Below are 25,245 nucleotides of genomic sequence, written 5' to 3'. Positions count from 1 at the left end.
GAGATGAGAATGAATGTAACCAAATTTGGGATAAGTTTCCAAATTAGATCTGCTGTTCCCTAAGATAAGTCACTAGTGAGAAAGCCAAAGCAGTAACCACAAAGACACTGATCTGGGGGCTGTATTTCTGCAAAGAAAGAAAACATCTGAAAAAGTAAGAATATATGGGAAAGTTACTTAAAAAAATTTTTTTAACAGTAAAATATGTATAGTACAGGCTCAACATACTCCACTAAGAACTTAGGGAAAGAGGTGAAAACACTGAAGATATAAACCCTAACACTTCAGAAGACTGTAATTATGTAATTATTTTAATGAAAGAAACACTCTAACATTATTAGAAAAATCAAGGTATTACATGAATGACTGTGTAGGAAACATCTTTTGAACAACATGTTCCTTATTAAGTATTAGGTGCTCTGCCATCTTGTTCCTAACTGCACAGCACTTTTTGTTTTGTTTTTGTAACTCATATATTCAGCGCTAAGCATTCTGTTTTGAAAGTGGAAAACGCAACCTTTGCTAATCCAATGCACTGTCCCAATCAACATCTTCATGTGCCTCTTCATCAACAGCTTGCCTACTCTGCTAAGGACCAGAAGTAGAAAACTTCTGGTAGAAAAACAAAGGTTTGAAGTTTAAAAAAGGAGAGAGAGAGAGAGAGAAAGACTAGTATATATACTATTAGTGCATTTATGAAAATTTATGGGAAGTGAAAGATAATATTCAAAAAGTGAAAACTGAAGCAGGGCACAGTGACATGTGCCTATGATCCCAGCTACTCAGGAGGCTAAGACAGGAGGATTGCTTAAGCCCAGAGTTCAAGACCAGCCTGGATAACATACTGAAACCCCTGTTTCTTTAATAAAATAAAATAAAACCTAATTTATAAATGAAAATTGCAGGTGCATTTCAGGACGGGATTAGGAGTTAATATTGTTTTAATTTTTCCCGATATTGGCATATTGTCTTTTTAATACACAAGAAAAAAGCTGCTTTGTCTTTTTGAGTTTTGAAAGTTTAACCACTATAAATGTTATACCAACTAATATTTTTACAAAGCTTTAGAAAATTGTATACAGGGCCGGGCGCGGTGGCTCATGCCTGTAATCCCAACACTTTGAGAGGCTGAGGCAGGTGGATCACCTGAGGTCGGGAGTTTGAGTCCAGCCTGACCAACATGGAGAAACCCTGTCTCTACTAAAAATACAAAATTAGCTAGCCATGGTGGCGCATGCCTGTAATCCCAGCTACTCGGGAGGCTGAGGCAGGAGAATTGCTTGAACCCAGGAGGCAAAGGTTGCAGTGAGCCAAGATTGTGCCATTGCACTCCTGCCTGGGCAACGAGAGAGAAACTCCATCGCAAAAAAAAAAAAAGAAAATTGTATACAGATTTGACCATTTTGAGTCCTCAGTTCAATGACTTTTTTGTGTGTCACCACGAAACATTGAGGAAAGATATCCTCTTCAATTATTAAATTAAAACCACACTTGTACTCACCTGCAAAATGGCACGTGCTGAGTTTACACTATCAAAGCATGGAATCACATAATCTGTATATGTTTCCTGATCAGGATGTACTCCCAATTCTTGCATTCCTTTGAGGATTTCAATTATACCTACCAAATAAAATGTAGAAGCATAGAGATAAAGAACTTAGAATAAAGTAAGAAAAGATCAGTAAGTTCAGTTCAGTTATTTTCTGAATCATAGTATAAGAAAATTACTCAGCAATTCGTTTGTCTAAAAGGCAGAAAAGAAACAGAACTGTGAGATACAATGATAAAAAAATTAACTCCTCCTTTCTTCATCCCCCTCTGTGAAACAGTAAATTTCAAGAAAGTGTCCTTGAAATTATAAGTATAAAGAAACTTGAAACAATTAAGCAACGTGCCCAACATTTCTGGCACCCCAAACAGTGATTATAATACAACACTGCTATTATAGAGCAATGATGGACTTGTACACAAAAAATTTGACCAGAATAAATGCTGCAAAGAGAAGTGACTGATTTTAAAACATGTTTTCAATTAAGCACTTATGTAAAAAGTTCCCTAATTGTTACTAATTTCTGATTTCATATTTTACAATGTAAGAATGAAAAATTAATAGAGAACAATTTATTCTAATGAATTATTGTCTAATTGTATTTAAAACTAACTTAAAAATCAAATAAGTTGTTTCCTCTATCTCATTTCCCACTCACAAAAATCTCTTTTAATAACTTCTTAACAATTAAGTCATTTCATGTTTTCAGAGCTACAGTGAGTTTCAAATAGATCCAGTTAATTTCAGACAACTGTCAGATTACTCAAGCATCACCTAATTTGACAGAGGCTACAGTTTAATAAAAAGAACATTCTTATTTTTCCTTTTAAAAACTTACTTATCTTCAGCTTCATTACTTTCACATTATTAAAACTCCCCCTAAAAGTTCCTGTTTCTGGCCTACTAGATACCTAAAGATAAATTACATTTCTTTCGAATTTGTTACATAATGAACTCCAGTACAAATAACTGACAGTAAATTCCTACTGAGTACAGAAAAACACAAGCAAGTCTAACTACATTATAAATACCTGCACATTTCTTTTAGATAAAATTTAATTATGTAAAAAAAAACTATAATTTTTTTAAAATTTAGGTTACGAATCAGAATATTTTAACTTTAAACAGTTCACCATATACAAAATTACCTAATACTGGCCTAAAAACAGACAAATAGACCAATGCAACGGAACAAAGAATCTAAAAATAAACCCACACACATATAATCAACTAATTTTGACAAAGGTACCAATAAATGGTGCTGGAGCTGCAGGCAGTGGTGCACACCTATAGTTTCAGCTATTCAGGAGGCTGATGCAGGAGGACTGCTTGAGCCCAGGAGTTCAAGTCCAGCCTGGGCAACATAGCAAGACCTTGTCTTTTTTTGAGACTGGATATTGCTCGGTCGCCCAAGCTGGAGTGCAGTGGTGTGATCTTGGCTCACTACAACCTCTGCCTCCTGGGTTCAAGCAATTCTCCTGCCTCAGCCTCCTGGGTAGCTGGGATTAAAGGCACACGTCACCACAACCAGCTAGTTTTTGTATTTTTAGTAGAGATGGGGTTTCACCATGTTGGTCAGGCTGGTCTTGGACTCCTGACCTCGTGATCCTAGAGACGGGGTTTCACCATGTTGGTCAAGCTGGTCTTGAACCCCTGACCTCGTGATCTGCCCGCCTCAGCCTCCCAAAGTGTTGGGATTACAGGCATGAGCCACCACGCCCAGCCTGGACCCTTATCTTATACAATACACAAAAATCAACTCAAAATAGATTAAAGACTTAAACTTGAAACCATAAATCTCCTAGAAGAAAACACTGGTCTTGACAATGACTTTTTGGACTTGAGACCAAAGCACAGACAATAAAAACAAACAGTGAAGTGGAACCACATCTAACTAAAAACCTTCTGCACGGTAAAGGAAACAATAAAATGAAAAGGTGACCTATGGAATTCGAGAAAATATTTGCAAACCACGTATCTGATAAGGGGCTAATATCTAAAATATATAATAAGGAACTCACAAATTTCAATAGCAAAAAAACCCCAAATAATTCAATTAACAAATGGGCAAAGGATCTGAATACACATTTTTCCAAAGACATAAAAATGGCCAACAGGTTTATGACAAGATGCTCAACATTACTAATCATCAGGGAAATGCAAATTTAAGCCACAATGAGATATCACCTTACACCTGTCAGAATGGCTACTATCAAAAGTCAAAAGCGATTAGACAGTGGTGAGGATGTAGAGAAAGGGAACCCTGGTCTACTGTTGGTGGGAGAGTATGGAGATTCCTGAAAAACTTAGAAGTAGAATTACCAACAATCCCACTTCTGAGCATATGTCCAAAGGAAATAAAATCACTATCTTGAAGAAACATTTGTTCATCCCAGCATTATTCACAGTACCCAAGATGTAGAAACATGCTGTCAACAGATAAAGAAAATGTGGCATATATACACATATAGAATGGAATATTATTCAGCCTTAAAAACAAAGAAAATCCTGTCATTTACAACAACATGAATGAACTTGAAGCACATGCTAAGTGAAATAAGCCAGATACAGAAAGATAAATACTACATCATCTCACTTATATATGGAATCCATTAAAAAAAAAAAAAAGTTGAACTCTGTTATGGGACTGGGGTGTGAGTGAAAAGGGATGATGGTCCATAGGTATAAATTTTCAGTTGTACGGTAAATAAGTTCTGGACACAATGTACAGAATACTTGATATTTGCTGAGAGAGTTGATCTCAAGTGTTCTGGCCACAATATTTTTTTTTTTTTGAGACGGAGTTTCGCTCCTGTTGTGCAAGCTGGAGTGCAATGGTGCGATCTCAACTCACAGCAACCTCCACCTGCTGGGTTCAAGGGATTCTTCTGCCTCAGCTCCTGAGTAGCTGGGACTATAGGCGCACGCCACCACGCCGAGTAATTTTTGTATTTTTACCAGAGACGGGGTTTCATCATGTTGGCCAGGCTGGTCTCAAACTCCTGACCTTGTGATCTGCCTGCCTCTGCCTCCCAAAGTGCTGGGATTACAGGCATGAGCCACCACGCCCGGCCAATACAAAATTTTTAAAAAGGTAACTAGCTAAAAAAAAATAAAAATAAATAAATAAATAAATAAAAGCCCAGCACAGGGGCTCACACCTGTAATCCCAGCACTTTGGGAGGCCAAGGCAGGTGGATCACCTGAAGTCAGGAATTTGAGACCAGCCTGGCCAACATGGCAAAATCCCATCTCTACTAAAAATATAAAAATTTGCTGGGTGTGGTGGCACACACCTGTAATCCCAGCTACTAGAGAGGCTGAAGCAGGAGAACTGCTTGAACCCAGAGGGCAGAAGTTGCAGTGAGCCGAGATCACCCCACTGCACTCCAGCCTGGGTGACAGAGCCTGCATAACTAGCTGAGGTGATGGATATGTTAGCTTGACTGTGGTAATGACTTCACAATGTGTACACATATCAAAATGTAGCCAGGTGAGGTGGCTCACGCTCGTAATCCCAGCACTTTGAGAAGCCAAGGTGGAAGGACTGCTTGAACCCAGGAATTTGAGACCAGCCTAGGCAACACAGGGAGACCCCTGTTTCTACCAAAAAAAATTTTTTGAACTAGCCAGCCATGGTAACATGTGCCTGTGGTCCCACTGAGGCTGAGATGGGAAAATCTCGAGCCTGGGAGGTCAAGGCTGACAGAGTGAGACACTGTCTCCAAAAAGTCATGTTGTTTATCATATAGATAGATGATCGATTGATAGAAAGATAGACAGATATAGATTTAGCTACACAATTATTAATCCTTCATACCTCAGTAAAGTTGGCTGGGAAGAATAAATAAATAACCTAATATCTTCAAATCTAAGAGGTTTAAATGTATTTTTCAAGATGTAAAAATAATGTTTTTAATTAGCCAGGCATGGTGGCAGGCGCCTATAATCCCAGCTACTGGGGAGGCTGAGGCAGGGGTATTGCTTGAACCCAGGAGGCAAAGGTTACAGTGAGCCAGAATCACGCCACTACACTCCAGCCTGGGCAACAGAGCGAGACTCGGTCTCAAATAATAATAATAATGTTTTTTAAAATCCCTAAACAAAGCATGTGCTTACTGAAATTTAAGAGAACATGCATGTAGAGATGGTCCACACTGTACACAGAAGCCTAACAATACTGGTAAGCGAAATTTAAACTATTCCTCTAATAATTCACTGGGTATCACTACTAACAACCTTAATAACTACCATAAAAGATGGCAAATCCCACTGTGCTCTTCTTTATATGAAAAGATTACTAAGCACCTGACATGATGACATAGCTAAGTTGCTTCTGAATTCCTAGCAATAGATTTGTGTTAATCTTATGTCCTCAATGTCCTTTCGGACCAGTAATAATTGTTTCCAGGACAATTATTATTTAGTTAAAGTAGACAATTATTATTTAGTTAAAGTAAACGGCTAAGTTGCTGGTGAGATACTCTGGTGAAATGACCAAAAAAAAAAAGGCTTTGGACTTTAAAGACCCAGCTTTCCCCCTTGGTTCTGGTACTTAATAGCAATGTAAATCTAAGCAAGTCGTCGCATGTTTCTGAGCCATAATTTCGTGGCTTACACACTAGAAATGGAAATATGCCAGGAACTGTGCTTCTAGACACTTTTACACATATTGCTTTGCTAAATCTTTCTAACTACCATCCATGGACTATGCAAGGCAATATGTGTCGAAGCACTTAATGAATAATTTTCTGACCTATAAGAGTCTATGCCTATTGAATAGATGGAAGTTCCAATAACTGAAATATTATACATAGGCATGGAAGAAATTCTTGTGGTCTAAATTCTTAGGGCAAGATTGCAGACAACAGAACTATAACATTCTGGAAAAAAAGAATTTTCAATATTACCACTTGGCTTAGATCAGTATGTCAAACTCCAAGGTTTCAATCAGGGTTTGGGTGTGCTTCTCTACATAAAGCAAGCTGAAATGCCTTTAGAAGTCAACTAATCAAGTGAAATAAGCTAGACACAGAAAGACAATACTGTCTCACTTATATTAGAATCAAAAACAGTCGAAAACTCACAGAAACAGAAAGCAGGACAGCAGTTGCCAGGGACTAGGGTGAGGGAGATATTGGTCAATGGGCACGAACTTTCTGTTAATAAGATGAGTAAGTTCTAGGGTTCTAATGTACAGCATGGTGGCTACTATTAGTAATACTGTGTTGTTTACTTGAAATTGGTAAAAGAACAGATTCTAAGTGTCCTCACCACACTCATGCACACAGGCATACACACAAATGGTTAACTATGGGTGTTGCAGGTTTATGGTTGTTAATTAACTTGACTATGGTAATCAGGACACAATGTACCTGTATATAAAATCATTACATTGTACACCTTGAATATATATAGTTTGTGTCAATTTTTAAAAGTGGGGTTAAGAAAGTCAATGAATCGTCTTACAAAAGTATAAAGTAATTTCTCCAAGATCACAAGCATAACTTGAGTAAGAAACAAAGTCTCAGGCCGGGCGCAGTGGCTCACGCCTGTAATCCCAGCACTTTGGGAGGCCAAGGCGGGTGGATCACAAGGTCAGGAGATCGAGACCATTCTGGCTAACACGGTGAAACGCCATCTCTACCAAAAATACAAAAAATTAGCCGGGCGTGGTGGCGGGCGCCTGTAGTCCCAGCTACTTGGGAGGCTGAAGCAGGAGAATGGTGTGAACCCAGGAGGCAGAGCTTGCAGTGAGCCGAGATCACCACTGCACTCCAGCCTGGGCGACAGAGCGAGACTCCATCTCAAAAAAAAAAAAAAAAAAGAAACCAAGTCTCTTAATTCCTGGCAGGTGCTTGTTACACTACAAAAAATGCTAAACCCTACATGTTTTTCCTGCAATCAGAAGGAACTGGGATTAAGTCCTTGTTCTGCCACCAAAAAGGATGATTTTCAGTGGCTTCTTGTTGCCAATATAGGAATGATGATAATAAAGCTCCCCACTTAACTCTCAGGGTGGTCACTCAAATTAAAGGAAAAAATATGTGCAGAATCCTAAAACTACTAAATAACTGGGTGTGTGGTGTTTTGCTTTTGATTTTTTTGTTTTTTGAAACAGCGTCTCACTTTGTCACCCAGGCTAGACTGCAGTGGCAACAATCAAGGCTCGATGAAGCCTCGACCTCCTAAGCTCTAGCAATCCTCCCACCCCAGCCTCCCAAGCAGCTAGAAGTACGCCACCTCGCTCGGCTAATTTTTCTATTTTTTTGTAGAGACAGGATTTTGCCAACTTGCCAAGGCTAGTCGCAAAATCCTGGGCTCAACTAATCCCCCTACTTCAGCCTCCCAAAGTGTTGGGATTACAGGCGTAAGCCACCACACCCAGCCTAAATAAATGTTAATAGGAGCAATAATAACTTAATTTTTTTCAGCTGTATCAAAATACTGTAATAATACATAATCCTGAAAAGTTTCTCAGATGATAGATTTTTCAGTGTTTGAAAACTGGCCACCAAATTGACTGCAGCTACAAGATTCTTATTCTTATAGGAAACCTTTCACCCCATCTTCTAAGCCTCAAATATGTTTCATTCTCTTAGTTCTTCATTTTTCCAGTAACATTTATCAGAAGGAGGAGTATGTTCTGCTCATTTAGATTATCTATGTTGCTGGCATTTTTAACTTACATATCTTTCTAACTGAAACTAAAGCAGGCTCAAGAAAACCTGGGATCCCACCTTCTGCTCAATCACTCCCTCAGGCAGCCTGAGAGAGCAGACAAAGAAAGATATTCTGTTCAGTAACTATAGTCAGATGGGGGGAGAGAAGCACTTACCAATAAGAAGGAAAGACTGATCTATCTGAACAAATTCTAATAAAAAATACAATTCACATTTCTTTTCACAAGATTAAAATAATCTTACATTAACTTAGATATAAATAGATTCCAAACCTCTGTGAACCAAGAAAGTCTAAACTAAGACTAAATAATCTAATAAAAATATTTCAATACAGCCATGAGAAAGTTGATCAATCTAGAGGAAAGTCTCCATTTAAGAAGTTTAATGAGAATTATAACAGCTCACAAACTATCAGGAATGATATATGATTTGCCTGAACAACTTTCACCAACTATGACTGTTTCATTCCACAGGATTTTACACTCTAGCCAGGGCACTCACTTTATTAGGAGGCAACTGCTTCCTCTTTGAAAAGTAAGTTCCGCTAAGAGTGGTGGCTCATGCCTATAATCCCAGCATTTTGGGAGGCTGTGGCGGGTGATCACGTGAGGTCAGGAGTTTGAGACCAGCCTGGCCAACACGGTGAAACCCCGTCTCTACTAAAAATACCAAAAATTAGCTGGGTGCAGTGACGCATGCTGTAATCCCAGCTACTCAGGAAGCTGAGGCAAGAGAATTGCTTGAACCTGGGAGGCAGAGGTTGCAGGGAGCTGAGATAGTGCCATTGCACTCCAGCCTAGACAACAAGAGCGAAACTGTCTCAAAAAAAAAAAAAAAAAAAAGTAAGTTCCTTCTATTCAACCACTTCACTCAACTGGCATTTGGGCTTTCTGATCAGCCCTTCTTTATGTATTTTATTCCTTTCACATTCTCATTTCTATGTTTTCTAAATATACCCAGGGATATAGATCCATATTCATTACAGGTTATTTCCTGAAAGTCAGGCCAACTGGCTAGAGATGCATTATTCTAAGTGATAACTTTTCACTTGTGCCACAGAGATAAATACTAGTAAGATGAGCCATGAGGAAGTAATTATAAATATCTTTCTTGGAGGGTGGTGATGGCTAAATTTGAAGCCAGAAGAATTCAACAGAAACTTGATTATTATACAGGGCACATGCCCTCAGGACCTCCTGAGGCTGTCACAGTAAAAAAAAAAAAAAAAAAAAAAAAAAAGAAAGAAAGAAAAAATATATATATATATGTTTTTTAAAAGAAAAAAAAGACACTTGATTATCCTATTGTTGAAAACTCTTGGTTCCACTTTGTCTGATCCCCAAATATCTTTGATTTTCTGAAGAGATTTATTTATTCCTTATGAAACACAGCACATCCTCCATCACTGCAGTCACTTTCTTCTGTGATTTCTACCATTTTATATGACTTTCACTGGACAAAGAACAAGTTCATTGCACTAATAAGAATGTTACTTTCTTACCTTACACTAAAGAAACTATAAAGAATACATACAGCCATTTCTCTGTTATATAAAAGAAGACTGTAGAATATATACTTTACTATCTTTCAGGACCTTCTGCAAAGAAGAATATATTGTTTTTAAAAATTGTAAAACTGACAATCTCTTGCACTCTCAGAACACACAATATAAAAGCATAAACTTTTATATTTTTTCAGACAAAACCTTCATCGATTAAAAAATTCACTATCTCTTTTAGCAATGTTCTTCGTGTAAAAACTGGCAACTAATTTTTAAACAGCAGCTAAGAATTTTTAGAAAATAAACACAGTATAGTACTTACAAAAGCTGAATATGGAAGTGTTATAGTATAAAAAAGGATATTTTAAAAGGAGGACAGAAACCCTCTGTTCTAATCCCAGCCTAATGACACCTAGACGTGGAAGCTAAGGTCAGTCACTGAATGTCTGTGTGGCCCTCAGTTCCTTCATTCACGTAATGTGAGCTTTCAGTACAGCACTTTTAAAATCTAAATTCTGAGATTCTAAGACAAGATGGATTTGAGATAAAGTCCATGTTCTACTATTTCAACTGCTACAACCATAGAAAGAAATTACCTAACTCTTTTATGTTTACTAAGTAGTAAAAATGTAGTAACCAATTCAACTGTGACATGGTTGTGGAAAGCAGATTAACCTGATGAACAAACATTTCAACTGGTACCAAAAAAATTTTCATACTTGTGTAAAGGTGGACAATACTAACATGCCCGAAGAGTTTGATGGAATGATGTAAACTTTCTGTGGTTCCAAAACACTGGGTTATAGGTTACCTTTTGGAGCTTTCAGACTGGAGGATATACAAAGAGTTAATCAAACTAGCATATTGTTTTCACAAAGATTTTTCTAAAAAGGATTTAGAGACTTTTATAGCCAGAAACAATTAGGGAATACTTGTTTCACTATTTCCTTTAAACCAGAAGACGGCTGTACATTTAAAATAAAATTGCAATATGAAAGTCTGCTAAAAGCACTTTTTTTGTTGTTTGTGCATTCTGTTTGTCACCCAATGTCACACTAACAATTCTGCATCTCATTCCAAAGCACATTATACTTCGAGATAAAATGAAAAAGACCATTTTTTGTTTCCCCAAGGGGAAAGTACTTCTGTTAAAAGCATCTTTTTATGAGACTACTCTTTCTGAATTACCAATAATGCAAACCGAAGAATTAGATACTGTGCTCTAAAATTTAATATTTGTTCAATTCTTATTCATATCCTATAGACATCCCACGTGTACAAGGGAAAAGTATGATAAATGCTTAAACGTACTTAAGAACCTGAAAGATTGAACATTTTTGTCCTTCAATCAGCAGGCTGTCAGGTCATGAGTACTCATTTCACAATAAAAGTTTTCCTGCCTTTCCTATTATTCTAACTAAGCTCAGTTAAAAAGAAATAGATTGGCCCACAAAGAAAATGACCATACTTTTTGTTTTCATGAACCTGATTGTATATACAACTTTATCTTTATTAAAGGTAGACAATCTGATTTCAAACACTATATATAAAATCAAGAACTAAAGAGTTTTTTTAAGAACTTAAAAAAACTACGTTGATTAAGTTTGAATATCAAGATCAGAGATGAAATAGGAAATGAAATTAATGAAATTCAGATGAAAGAAATCCATCATGTTTTGTTTTTTAAAATGCTTACACATAATACTTCATGATGACTTAAAACAATTCCATTATCTCATAATACTCAGGAATAAGTATGCTTTTCCAAAGAATCCAATTAGATGTGCATGCAAACTGTCATACTGGCTCCGGGAACCATTACAAATCGGTAAAAGGCAAAATCTAACCTTGAACATTTTTTTCCTTCCGACGTCCAACTAGCAATGGCCAGAAATAGTGAGGTCTGATAGGAAAACCTTCCTCCTTCACAGCCTTCATTAATGCTTTTGCCAAATCTGAAAGAGATACCATAAAAGATCACAAAGCTACCTCAGCAAAACGTCCTTACTTGGCTTTAACTTTAAGAATGTAGTACCAGTTTTATTGGCGAGTAAAGCACAATGGAGGGTGAACTGCAGAGGAAAGGAGTGCATCTGGACTTCCTTTAACTTCTTACAGTAGTCTGTAAGCTTCTCCACAGGCTGTGGGAAAAAAGTCACATTAGCTGGATTGGCAAACACCCCACCGTTTGACCTGCTGCAAATATTCTACCACTTCTGAGAATAGCATTTTAAACCCCGCATCCTCTTTCTACCCAAAAATCTTGCAACACAAGAACAACGTTGTTATGATGTTTACAACTGGTCTAATCTCATAAATGTTCCTATACTTTAAAGAATCTTATTTCACTGCCAATTACATTGTCTACAAAGTAAAAGCGGACAGAATACCGTATTCATAGTCACACAGTGTTGTAAAAAGAAACTGCCAAAGACACTTGGGCCATCTTCCTTTGATATGGGGCATGCTAGTAAAATTTGCAACGCTACATCTTCCAATTTTTCAGTGACTAAAAGTAAAATGAGGTTCATTGCATCTGGGAAGAAAACAAAGACATCTTTTGTTAGTAAACTGAACAATATTTTTACACTGCAACCAATGTTCCAATACTGAAGACAAAATAAGAATTGCAAACATCAAAAGCATATATCTGCCTAAATAACAATAAAACACCTGCAAATCAAATCATCCCCATGTGTTCATTAACTCATGTTTTTGGGCTTATTCAACTGACTTTAAGAGTTCTATGTTCAACTCCCACAATGCCCATTGTTAGAAAATGTCCTTTCCATCATGTAAGAATAGCAATTCAGATTTTTATAAAAATCATGTAAATAGATTTTTTTAAAACTACCTGGAATATATCTTCTTTCACAAGTAACTTTTTCCAAAATTTCTGAGACATACTGAGGATACCCAGCTTTACTGAAGCTAAAAATAATTTGCAGTAAATCACGGTCCATAAGGTGAAGCTCGGAGTTCTCCACCTTCTCCAGAGTCTATAGAGAGTTCCAGAAATTAGAAGACGAAGTTAGGGTGTTTTTATTTAAGTATTAAAGCTAAATACAATACCCAGATTCAAAAAACTAGGGAAAAACACCACCTAAAGGTTTAGGACTTCTTTTAAAAAACAGGAAATACTCTACTTCAACAGTAACTGTTACATACCAGCACCGAGATACTAAACTATAATAATTCTCCATAAATACTACTTTCTGCAAGGAAACATCTTTGAAAACAGGTATAAACTTCACTTTCCTGCCTCATGTAAAACATAACACAAATTTTTACAAATGATTTTAAAGTATGTTTATTTAGACATAAGTTATACCTGCTTAACATGGTCAATGTCACCCTTCTCAGCATATGCATTCAATAATGCGAGGTATGTGTCTGGACCAGGCTCAATTCCGGCATCTCTCATCACTGTGAGAATGTTTTCTGCATTCTCCATATCACTACAAGTTAATTCAAAAAACAGATTATTATGCTTTTGCCAAATTTAATATAGTTATTCAAACTAAAACATATGCTTATTAAAATAAAAAATGCTAAGTACCATTTGGAATTATGATGTCAGAAAAGAACGAATGTATATTAAACTGGATATATGTTTCTGAAATAATAAAGATCATAAACATCTGATCCCCCATTAAAAAATAATAATAATTACGTAGACATTAAATAACATACCCTCTTAACATTATGTAGGTTACGACTCAGACTTAACTTCCGAGGTAAGAATAACATTTAGTAAATTACTCTTCAAAAATAAAAATATTTTCCAGAGCAGTTACTTCAGATCAGATCAAGCCCAGTTTCTTTTTTCTTTTCTTTTTTTTTTGAGATGGAGTCTTGCTCCGTCTCCCAGGCTGGAGTGCAGTGGTGCAATCTCGGCTCACTGCAACCTCTGCCTCCCGGGTTCAAGCAATGCTCCTGCCTCAGACTCCCAAGTAGCTGGGATTACAGGCACCTGCCATCATGCCCGGCTAAATTTTCATATTTTTGTAGAGACCCGGTTTCACCATGTTGGCCAGGCTGGTCTTGAACTCCTGACCTCAGGTGATCTGCCCACCTCAGCCTCCCAAAGTGCTGGGATTATAGGCGTGAGCCACCACGCCCGGCTTCAAGCCCAATTTCTAAAAATTCAAATAAAAGATTTGTGGAACAAATGTAAAAGCACATTATAAAAATATTAGTATGCTCTACCTCATATACTACAGATTTTTTTTTGAAGGGATAGACAAATGTATTTTAAGAACTGTCTACAATAATTTTCTCTAATTTAAACCCCACTTAACAAACAAAAAAGGAGTAAAATGACCACTTTAGCATCTCAGCCATCTATCACTTAAGAACCAAAACCTTAGGTTGAACATTACCCAGCTCTGGCATGCCCTGTCACAAGGGCACTGAATACTGCCTCTGTAACTGGGAGATCCTTAGTTTTCATAAATCCAAGAATCTTGCTGCAAAGGAAAAACGAAGATACTCATTGAAAGTATTTATAAGAACACTCTTTACAACATGTACAGAATTAGGCCTTGAGTTACTTTTGTTCTTAAAACATAATAGTAATATACACTTGTTTTAGAAACCACAAAGAAAGAACTAATCCCTTTGATCCCCTTCCCACAAAACCCCACTCTCTAATGAATCAACAGTCTTGAAGTACTATCGATACAAATACTAGATTTTTAAAAATCTGATTATCTGATTTGTGTTACACTACTAATTACCCTTTTAAAAGCATAGTTCCATAAGATTCTTTTAGATAAAAATGAAATTATGTATTCCAATTTATCCCTTATTTTCCAAACCTTCCATTCATAAGTAGTAATAAATTTTACATAAGCAGAGAAATGGTGCAACTGATTTTCTACACTAGTTCCAGTTTTATAAATGAATACAGCTTAAATGGTTAAGAACATTTCCCTTAGGAAATATTTAAAAAAAAACAACAACAAGCAAAGTCAGCTTTATAGCTCAACAACTTTATACTTCTCTCCAGTAAATCAAATTTTTAATTAAAATAGCAACTTTTACTTATCTTTTCTCTCTTACACGATAATTTTATATTTTATGTAAGTCAGATTACCAGATTTTCTAGATTAAAACAGTTCTGAAACAATTTCCTCCATTAGGAAGAAGCTTTAAAACAAAGAGTGAACAGACATTAGATTTACAAAATGTACAAATTTGTTCGCTTAAACATGTTCATACAGATCCATACCTGGCACCTTCAATATCTCCCACATTACAATAAGAAGCAATCAATCTCTGGTATGTCACCTGTCAATGAAATGGGCCAGTTAATTTTAAATATACTTTTTTTTCTGAGTAAAGAAAAAAATGGTGGATGTGAAAATATATTCACAATAGCAACTACTTACTCGATTTGGTTGAATGTTTGCTTCCTCCATTTTTGCCAGGAAATCAGTTGGTGAGAATTTATATTCATTTTGAAGATAGACTTTAAGTAAAGCATTATAGTGACTCACATCATACACAGCACCTACAAATGAAATTTAAAATGAATTTTTAGAAAAGCATTGAAAATCCTATGCTTTAAAGTGGACCTAAATTTAACAAACAAAAAGAGTGAAAACTATCACTTTAGCATTTCACCCATCCGTCTTGGCGCTCAGACCTATCTACACAGATACTCTGTCACACAGAGCAAGCTAAGCATGTAAGACAGTAATTACTGAATTATTGTATAGTTACAAGTAACTGCCTATTCAGATATTAAAAGGCCTCTTACTTATGAAGCACAAAATTATCTTCCTGTTAGAAAACACTGACAATATCCCTATATTTAAAAGTGACTGTAAGATTTTTCTATATAAAGCAGTCCTCACATTACAGACACACTGTGATGAACGGATTGTAACTTCAGTTCTTTCACACAGTAGGACTGTGCTGGCAATTCTGTCACTCAAAGCCTTCATTTTAAGGATGCATTCCATTTTCAGCTGATGAACATGATCTATGGTCTGCTCTTGTTAATTATCTGTATTCTAATGACCTTTGTTTTCTTTGTATCCCTACTGTTTAGGGCCACATCAAATAAGGTTACCACACAGCCTTACTCTACTCAGTCATGACATCGTGGTCTTTATATCAATTTTGTGGTAACATGTCTCACTACATTTTCATGCATTAAATTTCACATCTTTATTCAACTGTTTGTGACCATACAGGCCTATGGTTAGTATCTGGGGGTCAGATTATGTGATTTTAGGCAGCAGAGACCTGTTCCATTAAATTAATACACATTTTTATCTTAACAGATATGTTTCTTTCATACTATGTTTCAGGCACTATGGTAAGTGTTCCACATATAGTGGCTCACTTAAACTTCACAACAACTTTGAGACACTATTATCACCCCCATCTTACAGATAGCTCAGATCTGTCAACAGCTCATTCTGTAATTTTGGACAAGTTACTTAAGCTAAAAGATCTCTTGTATCTTTATAAATCTGTAAACAAGAGTCAAACTGGCAAACTACAAGGTTTCTGGCAATATTAATTCAACAAGTATGTATCAAATGCCATTATACACAAAGCATCATGCTACTGGCAAAGAGGAAAATAAAGAAGCCATGGATTCCATCCTCATAAAGCAGACACTTATACAGGAGAGACCTATCTGTAAAGAATTTTAATATAATAACACATTGTTAATCTTTATATGGAGGAATTAATGTTATTACTGCTGTGTAATGCTTTTTTCTATTTTAGAATGTAACCTTTTCTGCATATATTTCTCCCAGTTCAATGACTTACTGACATACAGAAATTTCTAATTTTTACAGATTCAATATTTTAGCTTTACTTTTCTGCTCCTTTTATACTTATAAAATCCTTTTCCATTCTGAAAGTCAACATTTATCTATATAGTTTTTAACTTAAAAAAAAATCGACTTATCAAAATGTATTCTAGATGTATTCAAAACTGTGAAGGAAGAATCTGTCTTTATCCTATAGTTTTTTTCACATAGGTCCTACTCACTTTTTGAAGGATAGTCCTAAATATTTTATTTATTTGTAGCTATACTTTCTTGGATTCTTTTATCTATTTTCTTTTATAACTAGAAGAGGTATAGATTCTTAAACATTTAGTGAGTCCAGCTAATTACTGTGAGCTGATTTTCTGGGATTTTGCAGATTAAACAATCACATCATCTAAAAATAATAACTTCTTGTATTGTTTCACATCTTATTTCATTGCATTATACATGATTGTTGTCGGTTTTAGATTTTTAACACATTAAAGAAGCATCTTTCTATACTTTAAGATTTTTTTAAATCAGGAATGAACATTAAATTGTATTAAACGATCTTTTTTCAAATTATTTTTTGAATATGTACTATGTTACATGACATAAAACTGAAAATGTATAAAAAGGTAGAGTAAAACCTGTATCCAGTGTTCATCATCCTTCTAGAAATATTTTAATATTGTATACACATGCACGTGTAAAAACACTTTTCTTCAAAATGGTATCATTCTATACATACTGGTCTACACCTTAATTTTTATTTATACTCTGGAGAACACCCCCATTGGCATATAAAGAGCTTCTTCATTTCTTAAAACAGTTACACAGTAATCTATTTTACGGGTACTCCATAATTTATTTACCTAATCCACTAGAGAAGAATATTTGAATTGGTTCCAATTTCTTACTATTACAAACAAGCTACAATGAAGAATATCCTTTTGCATATGTGAGTATATCTGTACCTAAATTCGAACAAATGGAACTGCTTGGTCAAATGGTATGTGCATTTATAACTTTGACAGACAAACTGGCTATTTTCTTCTTTTTCTTTTTTAACTTACCATACTTGTAAGTAATACTTGCTATGAAAAATTATTTATTGTTAATGCCCCTAGATGTCACTATACCTCACCAAATAAATATTATAAAAAAATTATGAATCAAGTAGCCCTTCCATAAAACTGAATTACAGCATTTATGTAAACAAACACTTTTTTGCAAAAAGAAAAAACATCTACACCTTTTATACACATCATATATTTAAACAATCATACCTAATTTCTGAAGTGTGTCCCATATCCTATGAGCAAATTCTGTTCTCTCTTCAAGCTTTAGTTCAGGCAAGAGAGAACCACAGCTACGTAGTAGAAGCAAGGCATGACTACCACCTAGGCCACCTGTGGAAAAATGGTTAATGGATAACATTTAACATAACAGCAATATCACATAGATAAATATCAAAATTTAAACAGAAATCTATAAGCATTCAAAAATCTTCTGGCTCAAACTGAGAGTAACCATAAATTAGAAAAATCCTATCCTAATGTACAGTGTTACTAAGTTACAAGTCAAACTTTTAAAATTAATCTGCTTTCTTAAGAAATCTAAGGTTATAAAATCTATGTAATCTGCAAAACTCTATCAAATACAAAAATACAAAGAACCTAATTTATAGGCAGTGCTTGCTACAATTCAAAGGCTAAACTTCTCAGTATCTTATGAAAATAGTATAAACGGCCAGGCGCGAATCCCAGTACTTTGGGAGGTTGAGGCAGGCAGATCACCTGAGGTCGGGAGTTTGAGACCAGCCTGACCAACATGGAGAAACCCTGTCTCTACTAAAAATATAAAATTAGCTGGGCAAGATGGCGCATGCCTATAATTCTAGCTACTCGGGAGGCTGAGGCAGGAGAACTGCTTGAACCCAGGAGGTGGAGGCTGCGGTGAGCTGAGATTGCACCATTGCACTCCAGCCTAGACAACAAAATCAAGACTCTGTTTCAAAAAAGAAAAAAAGAAAGAGAGAGAGAGAGAGAGAAAGAAAGAATACTGTAAAGTAGTGTAATTAACATCTATGAATAGAAAAGTTAGGTTCATAATCAGCTACAATATAAGCTTCCCTCTCCCAATATCTGTAAGCTTTATCTACATATCCCTGAAAGCTGACTTTAAAACAAAGCAAAAATAAACCACTTAGTATGATTCCATTTATATGAAATATCTAGAGTAGGGCAAACCTACAGGGACAGAAAATACGCTAGTTGTTGCCTAGGGCTGGAAGGGATGAGGAGTTGGGGAATTTCTTTTTGGGGTGATGAAAATGTTCCAAAACTGATTGTAGTGATGGTTGAATAAATAAGTCAGAGAGAGAATGTGACACAGGTCTTTAAATGTACATAACTATAGTAATAATTGATACTTCTTTGGTATCTCTCACCATCAGATTTTATATCTACACTTCTGAGTGTGTCTGAAACCCACGAATAGGCTTTAGGAAGCTACTGAATCCTCTTAAACTGCATGCAAAATTATGCATATGTTTGCATGAGGCTTTTGGGGATCGGGGGCAGGGAGTGAAGGACCTATAGCTTGCATCAGGCATTAGTGACTCAAACAGATTTTTAGTAGCTAATTGAAAATGAAAGGAAAATAATGGAAATCTGTCTTATATGATCATCTTACAGAAACCTGACACTCTACAATGGAAGGTAAGAAAAACTAGTTATCTTCCAAGAAACTTACTACTAAAAGTGACTCCATAAACTAGGAAAAGCAAAAAGACAATTTTTATTTTCTGATTTGGAATAAACATCTAGACCAGGCATGGTGGCCCACGTCTGTAATCCCAGCACTTTGGGAGGCCAAGGCGGGTGGATCACGAGGTCAGGAGTTTGAGACCAGCCTGGCCAACATGGTGAAACTCCGTCCCTACTAAAAACACAAAAATTAGCTGGGCAGTGGCATGCATCGGTAGTCCCAGCTAGTTGGGAGGCTGAGGCAGGAGAGTTGCTTGAACCCGGGAGGCAGAGGTTGCAGTGAGCCGAGATCGTACCACTGTACTCCAGCCTGCTGGGCGACAGAGCAATACTCCATCTCAAAAAAAAAAATCTAAAAATGTTTTAGTTACTCCAAACTTTGCCCAGATGAGTTGACAAGATAGAAATCACAATCATAACATAAATGACAATCAACAGAATATAACAAAGAAAATTAAAGTATCAAATAATCTACTGTGTAATGAGCTTACCCTCAAGTATTTATTTAGGTTGATGCAAAAGTAATTGCAGCCATTACGTTTAATGGCAAAAACTGCAATTACTTTTGCACCAACCTAATATTTAAGACTTTTTTTTGTTTTAAAGACAGATGTCTCTCTCTATCGCCCAGGCTGGAGTGCAGTTGTGCGATCTTAGCTCACTACAACCTCTGCCTCCTGGGTTCAAGCGATTCTCATGCCTCAGCCTCCCAAGTAGCTGGGACTACAGGCACGCGCCACCATGCCTGGCTAATTTTTGTATTTTTAGTAGAAATGGGGTTTTGCCATGTTGGCCAGGCTGGTCTCGAACACCTGGCCTCAAGCGATCTACCTGCCTCCCAAAGTGCTGGGATTACAGGCCTGAGCCACTGTGCCCAGCCAAAAGTCAACTTCATGAACAGGAAATTTTGAAATACCTGAGCGGCAGGTATCATTAAAAACTTTTTGTAGAAGCTTCTTTGGAATGCGGCCAGTTCTTCGAACAGAAAGATCTAGTCTCATTAGAGCCCAATCAAATTGATTGGAAATCTTCCTAGAAGAAAAAGTGGACTCCTCTTGAATATCCTTTTCTTTGGCAGCAATGGCATACAGCCTGGCTGGGCTCAGTAGTCCTCTAAAAAATGAAACATAATTAATAATAATCAGTTGCTATCTATTTAGGTCATTTTTTGAACAAAACTTATACAAATTTTAAAATTAGTTATTAAACACCTAAAATCACAGTACAATACCAAAAATAGAGGTATGAACTAATGGGAAAGAAAGTTTTAGCTTTTGCTTTAGATAAAATCATATACACACATACATAAATTATATGCACAGTAAATCTCCTGAATAATTGACAGCATCTTGATAACTTTGAACATGGAATCATTTCAAAATCAGATGGAAATACAGTGTGTTTTAAGTGTTTTTTAAATCTCTCCTTAACCAAAACAAGGTAATGACAGAAGATGAAGCAGTTTATGCTGCAAAGCTCTTCTCATCTCTGTAAATAAGACAAGAGATCTAAAATATATCCAAAATTTTTATAACTACCTTTAAGTTTTCTAGGTATAAGCTTACTATGAATTTAAAAGAAGACCAATGTCCAGGCTAAAACGATGCAGGGTTTTTTTTTTTTTTAAGGATCATTTACGCCCAAATAATTTCTAATCCGTCTAAATAAAGTTGAAACACTTTATAGTGATAAGGCTCTTAATTCTTATCTGCTGTGCAACTGTCAAAATGTTAGCTGTATTCTTTCCTAATTATTTAAAACAACTGCCACCAAAAATAAATAAAGTGTTAAACATCATTAATTTTAAGGAAGCCAGAATGGAAAGAAAAATGATTACAAATTAGGTATGGTCAGAATAGTACATTATGTGTTTACGAAGAGCAAGCAATCTTTAAACCATTCACTATTTTAGTAATGGAGTCTAATATGCAAGTCGAATGCTCTCTAACAAGAAATCTCAGGGCTTCTAGGCTGTACCTTTTTTTTAAATACACACAATTTTTTACAGAGACTAGGGAAAAAAAACACCACAATTGTTAGAATATTTTTAGGTTTATAGAAAAATTGTGCATTAAGTAGAGTTCCCATATACTTTCTTCTCTAGGCTATTCTAGGTAAAAATATAAGCTGTACCTGATTTAAAAATATCAGATAAAAAATAATTCTTATGTGTGAAGGAAACCTGTTATCAATCTGAGTTGAATTTAAAAATGCTTTCTCTGCATTTAAACATCACTTTTAACAAATGATTTCTAATTATCAGTGGTTTACACATTTATTGCAAACATCTTAGTTACAGCAGCCACTAAATATAACTATTAAACACTATATAACAACTAAGTATAATATAACCACATTTTTCAGACGTACACATTTTCATCACAATGGTGACTTTAAAAATAAAACTTACATTTCTATCCTATGTTATTAATCTGAAAAAACCAGTCACAAATTGAATGATCAAGTATGTGATGTTTTACTAAAGGAAACTACACTAGAGGTTTCACCTCAAGTTTATATAAAATGAGGCTGTAATTGATAATAGACTAGAAATTCTACCACTGTGATCTGGGAGAAATCATGACTCTAACCATTAGTGATTCCACCATCTAGGTATAAAATAATGGAAAAAATCAAGATACTGACTAAATAAGACAATGTCTTATTTTTGTAAGACCAATGATCAGCACACTGTAGATGGCTAATTGACTCGAGTTTGTTAAACGAGCTGAATTAAGCTACAAACCACAGAAGATATACCCTTAAAATAATATTTATCCCTTACTTCCAAAAGGCATTTATCTAGTTGCTATATCAGTTGTTACTAAACTATCCCCTTCTTAATGTCCCGCAAGCACAAAGTGACATTATTTTTAAACTATCCAGGACAACATGTCAAGTTTGGAGGAGTATGCAATAATATTAGTCAACAACAAAAGCTGATTAATACAGAAATTTCAAAATTGTGAAGTCTATTTGCCAAAGTTTTTTACACAATGCAAATCTGATAAACTGTTAAAGAGCAAAAATAAAACTTCCGCTACAGGATATTTTTTAAATGTAAGAGAAGACCAACTCAAATTTCAGGCAGAAAACATGTTTATAAACTAGCACATTGTTCTCAATATTCTAGGCAAATTTTTCTCATATACATGTCTTTACTGCAGCCGAGTCTCCTTCTCATAAGTGTGCTTGGATTCAATTAAGTAGAAACATGAATCTATTATAAAATAAATTGGGATAGAAGAAGGATTACATATTTAACCCAAAGAAGTCTTCACTCTTCAGTTATATGGTCCAGAACTTATTTTTAAATTCACTCTAATACATTCTGGAAACAAGAGTTTCACAGCCTGGAGCAATGGGTATGTCGTGACAGAAAGGAAAGAAAAGAACAAGTCCAGGGGTGACGGTGGGGCCCCACAAGAAGATCACACCCACCAGGCTTGCACAAGTTGGAGCCCACTGCCTCCAAATGCTAAGGACCAAAATTGATATAACCACATAAGGGGAAATTATTGTATCATCTCATCCAAGTATCATACTGGCTCCTTTACACTTCCTAGTTAAATGTCTCAGGTTCCTTCCAGACTCCAGCTCCTACCACTAATACTCAAATTACCCATAAATGTTTTCTTGTAAAATCTACCATTTAAAGTTATTATCTCTCAGTTTTTTAAAAAAAATTAAGGTGGGTTTTTTTTAACTCTTCAATAGAAAACGATCTTATAGTTGAATGTCCATTAAAAAAAAAAAAAGATATAAGGGATCAGATTATCCTACTAAGCAGGCTTCCATGGGACCCTCCCCACTACTTTTAAGCCTGTACCATTTTTTTAAAAAATAAACACAATTTTTTGATAAGCAGAGACTGACCAGAAAAAAACCCACAATTTTTTAGTGTTTTTAGGTTTATAGAAAAATTGTACTGAAAGAACAGTTCCCACTTTCTTCTCCCTCCCATTTCCCCTAGTAACATTTTGCTGTAGTGTAGTATATTTGTTACAAATGATGAACCAATGCTGATACATTATCTATCAACCAAGGTCCATAATTTACATTAGAGTTCACTGTGTGTATACATGTTTTGACAAACATATGACATGTATCCACCTTTACAGTATCATACAAAATAATTTCACCACCCTAAAAATGCCCTGTGCTCTATCTACTCATTCCTTCCACCCTCCTTCCGAACCCCTGGCAACCACTGATTTTTACCTGTCTCTAGTTTTGCCTTTACTAGAATGTCATATAGTTGCATCATACAGCATGCTGCCTTTTCAGATTGGCTTCTTTCACCTAGCAATACACATTTACAGTTCCTCCATGTCTTTTCACAGCATGACGGCGCACTTCTTTTCATTGTTGAATAATGTTCTTTTGTAGATATACATGATTTGTTTACCCATTTGCCTACTGAAGGACATGCAGGTTGCTTCCAATTCTTGACAATTGTGAATAAAGCTGCTATAAGCATTTGTGTGAAGGTTTTGGTATAGACATGCATTTTGAACTCATTTGGGTAAACACCTAATGGTAAATCTATGTTTAGCTTTGTAAGAAAACTATGAAACTATCTTCCAAAATAGCTATACCATTTTGCTTTCCTACTAGCAATAAATGAGAGTTCCTGTTGTCCTACATGCTTGCCAGTATTTGGGGTTTTCGACGTTTTGCTGGATTGTTGCCATTCCGATAGTGGTATCTCATTGTTGTTTTAATTTATATTTCTCTAATGACATAAGCTGTTGAACATCTTTTCGTATGCTTATTTGCCATCTATATGTCTTTTCTGGTGAAGTATTTTCTGCCCATTTTTATTTATTTTATTTTGAGATGGAGTCTTGCTCTGTCACCCAGACTGGAGTACAATGGCGCGATCTCAGGTCACTGCAACCTCTGCCTCAGGATTCAAGCGATTCTCATGCCTCAGCCTCCTGAGTAGCTGGGATTACAGGCACACACCACCATGCCCGACTCATTTTTATATTTTTAGTAGAGACGGAGTTTTACCATGTTGGCCAGGCTGGTCTCAAACTCCTGACCTCAAGCGATCCGCCCACCTTGGCCTCTCAAAGTGCTAGGATTACAGGCATGAGCCACTATGCCCAGGCCATACACGTTCTTAAAACTCTTCTCTCCACTTTTTTTCTTCTTCACTGATATTATGAATCAGTTTAGTGTCACTTTAGAGCTATCAAGAGTTTAAAGGGAGATACAGGTAGAAGACAGAAGAGGCATTATTAATAGCTAATGTTTATCAGGTGTTTAATTTGTGCTGGGTATGAGAAAATTTTAACTTACAAATGAAAAAACTGAAGCAACTTGCCCAAAGTCATCACAGTTAAGGCTAATGATAGGGCCAGGGTTAGCACTCAGACGGTCTCATTCTGAAATGAACTCAACGTGGCAAAAGGGCATTGAAGAAACTAATCTGGCTGCAATTGGGTGTTCACACTGGAAAGTGGTAAAAAATTAAACCTAGACAGTGAGAGTGAGACTAGACAGTGCAAAGTCTCCAATGGCAGATAAATAAGGGATTTGGATTTTATGACACACTTGTACAAAACTAGTTTTCATAGAGCCGCTCTCTCAACTTATTTTGTTGCACTGTAATGTAGAAAATGGGGAACTCAAATTTATCTCCTACGTTTTCACCAATCCCTAATTTAACTATTCCACTTGAATTTTCTTTAGCCTGTTGATACGCTGGATCACGTGGATTGATTTTCAAATGCTGAACCAGCCTTGCACAGTTGGAATAAATCCCACTTGATCACGGTAAATCATCCTTTTTATATACTGCTGGAGCCTCCCGAGTTTTAAATGTATCCAAAATTCAAAAAGATAATGCCTTTTAAAAATGTTTGGTAATGAGCCGGACGCGGTGGCTCATGCCTGTAATCCCAGCACTTAGGGGAGGCCGAGGCGGGCGGATCACGAGGTCAGGAGATTGAGACCA

At 36.0% G+C, this 25,245-nt stretch overlaps 1 protein-coding gene across 1 annotated transcript in view; it reads right to left on the bottom strand.

Annotated features, from left to right (window-relative positions):
* The window catches only part of LRPPRC (leucine rich pentatricopeptide repeat containing), a 112,704-nt gene that overhangs the window by 78,301 nt on the left and 9,158 nt on the right, over positions 1-25,245 (bottom strand). Inside the window, exons 2-12 of the mRNA XM_031007896.3 lie at positions 20,197-20,393; positions 17,799-17,921; positions 15,127-15,248; positions 14,967-15,025; positions 14,116-14,202; positions 13,065-13,191; positions 12,588-12,732; positions 12,124-12,269; positions 11,769-11,874; positions 11,581-11,688; positions 1,502-1,620 (exon numbers count right to left, since the gene is read on the bottom strand). Coding sequence (XP_030863756.1) covers positions 1,502-1,620; positions 11,581-11,688; positions 11,769-11,874; positions 12,124-12,269; positions 12,588-12,732; positions 13,065-13,191; positions 14,116-14,202; positions 14,967-15,025; positions 15,127-15,248; positions 17,799-17,921; positions 20,197-20,393 — 1,339 coding nt within the window. The remainder of the gene's footprint in view (positions 1-1,501; positions 1,621-11,580; positions 11,689-11,768; positions 11,875-12,123; positions 12,270-12,587; positions 12,733-13,064; positions 13,192-14,115; positions 14,203-14,966; positions 15,026-15,126; positions 15,249-17,798; positions 17,922-20,196; positions 20,394-25,245) is intronic.

Source organism: Gorilla gorilla, chromosome 12, assembly GCF_029281585.2.
Source record: "Gorilla gorilla gorilla isolate KB3781 chromosome 12, NHGRI_mGorGor1-v2.1_pri, whole genome shotgun sequence".
Taxonomy (NCBI): domain Eukaryota; kingdom Metazoa; phylum Chordata; class Mammalia; order Primates; family Hominidae; genus Gorilla; species Gorilla gorilla.
Note: the sequence above shows the minus strand (reverse complement) of the source record. Positions and strands in the feature narration are given on the sequence as shown.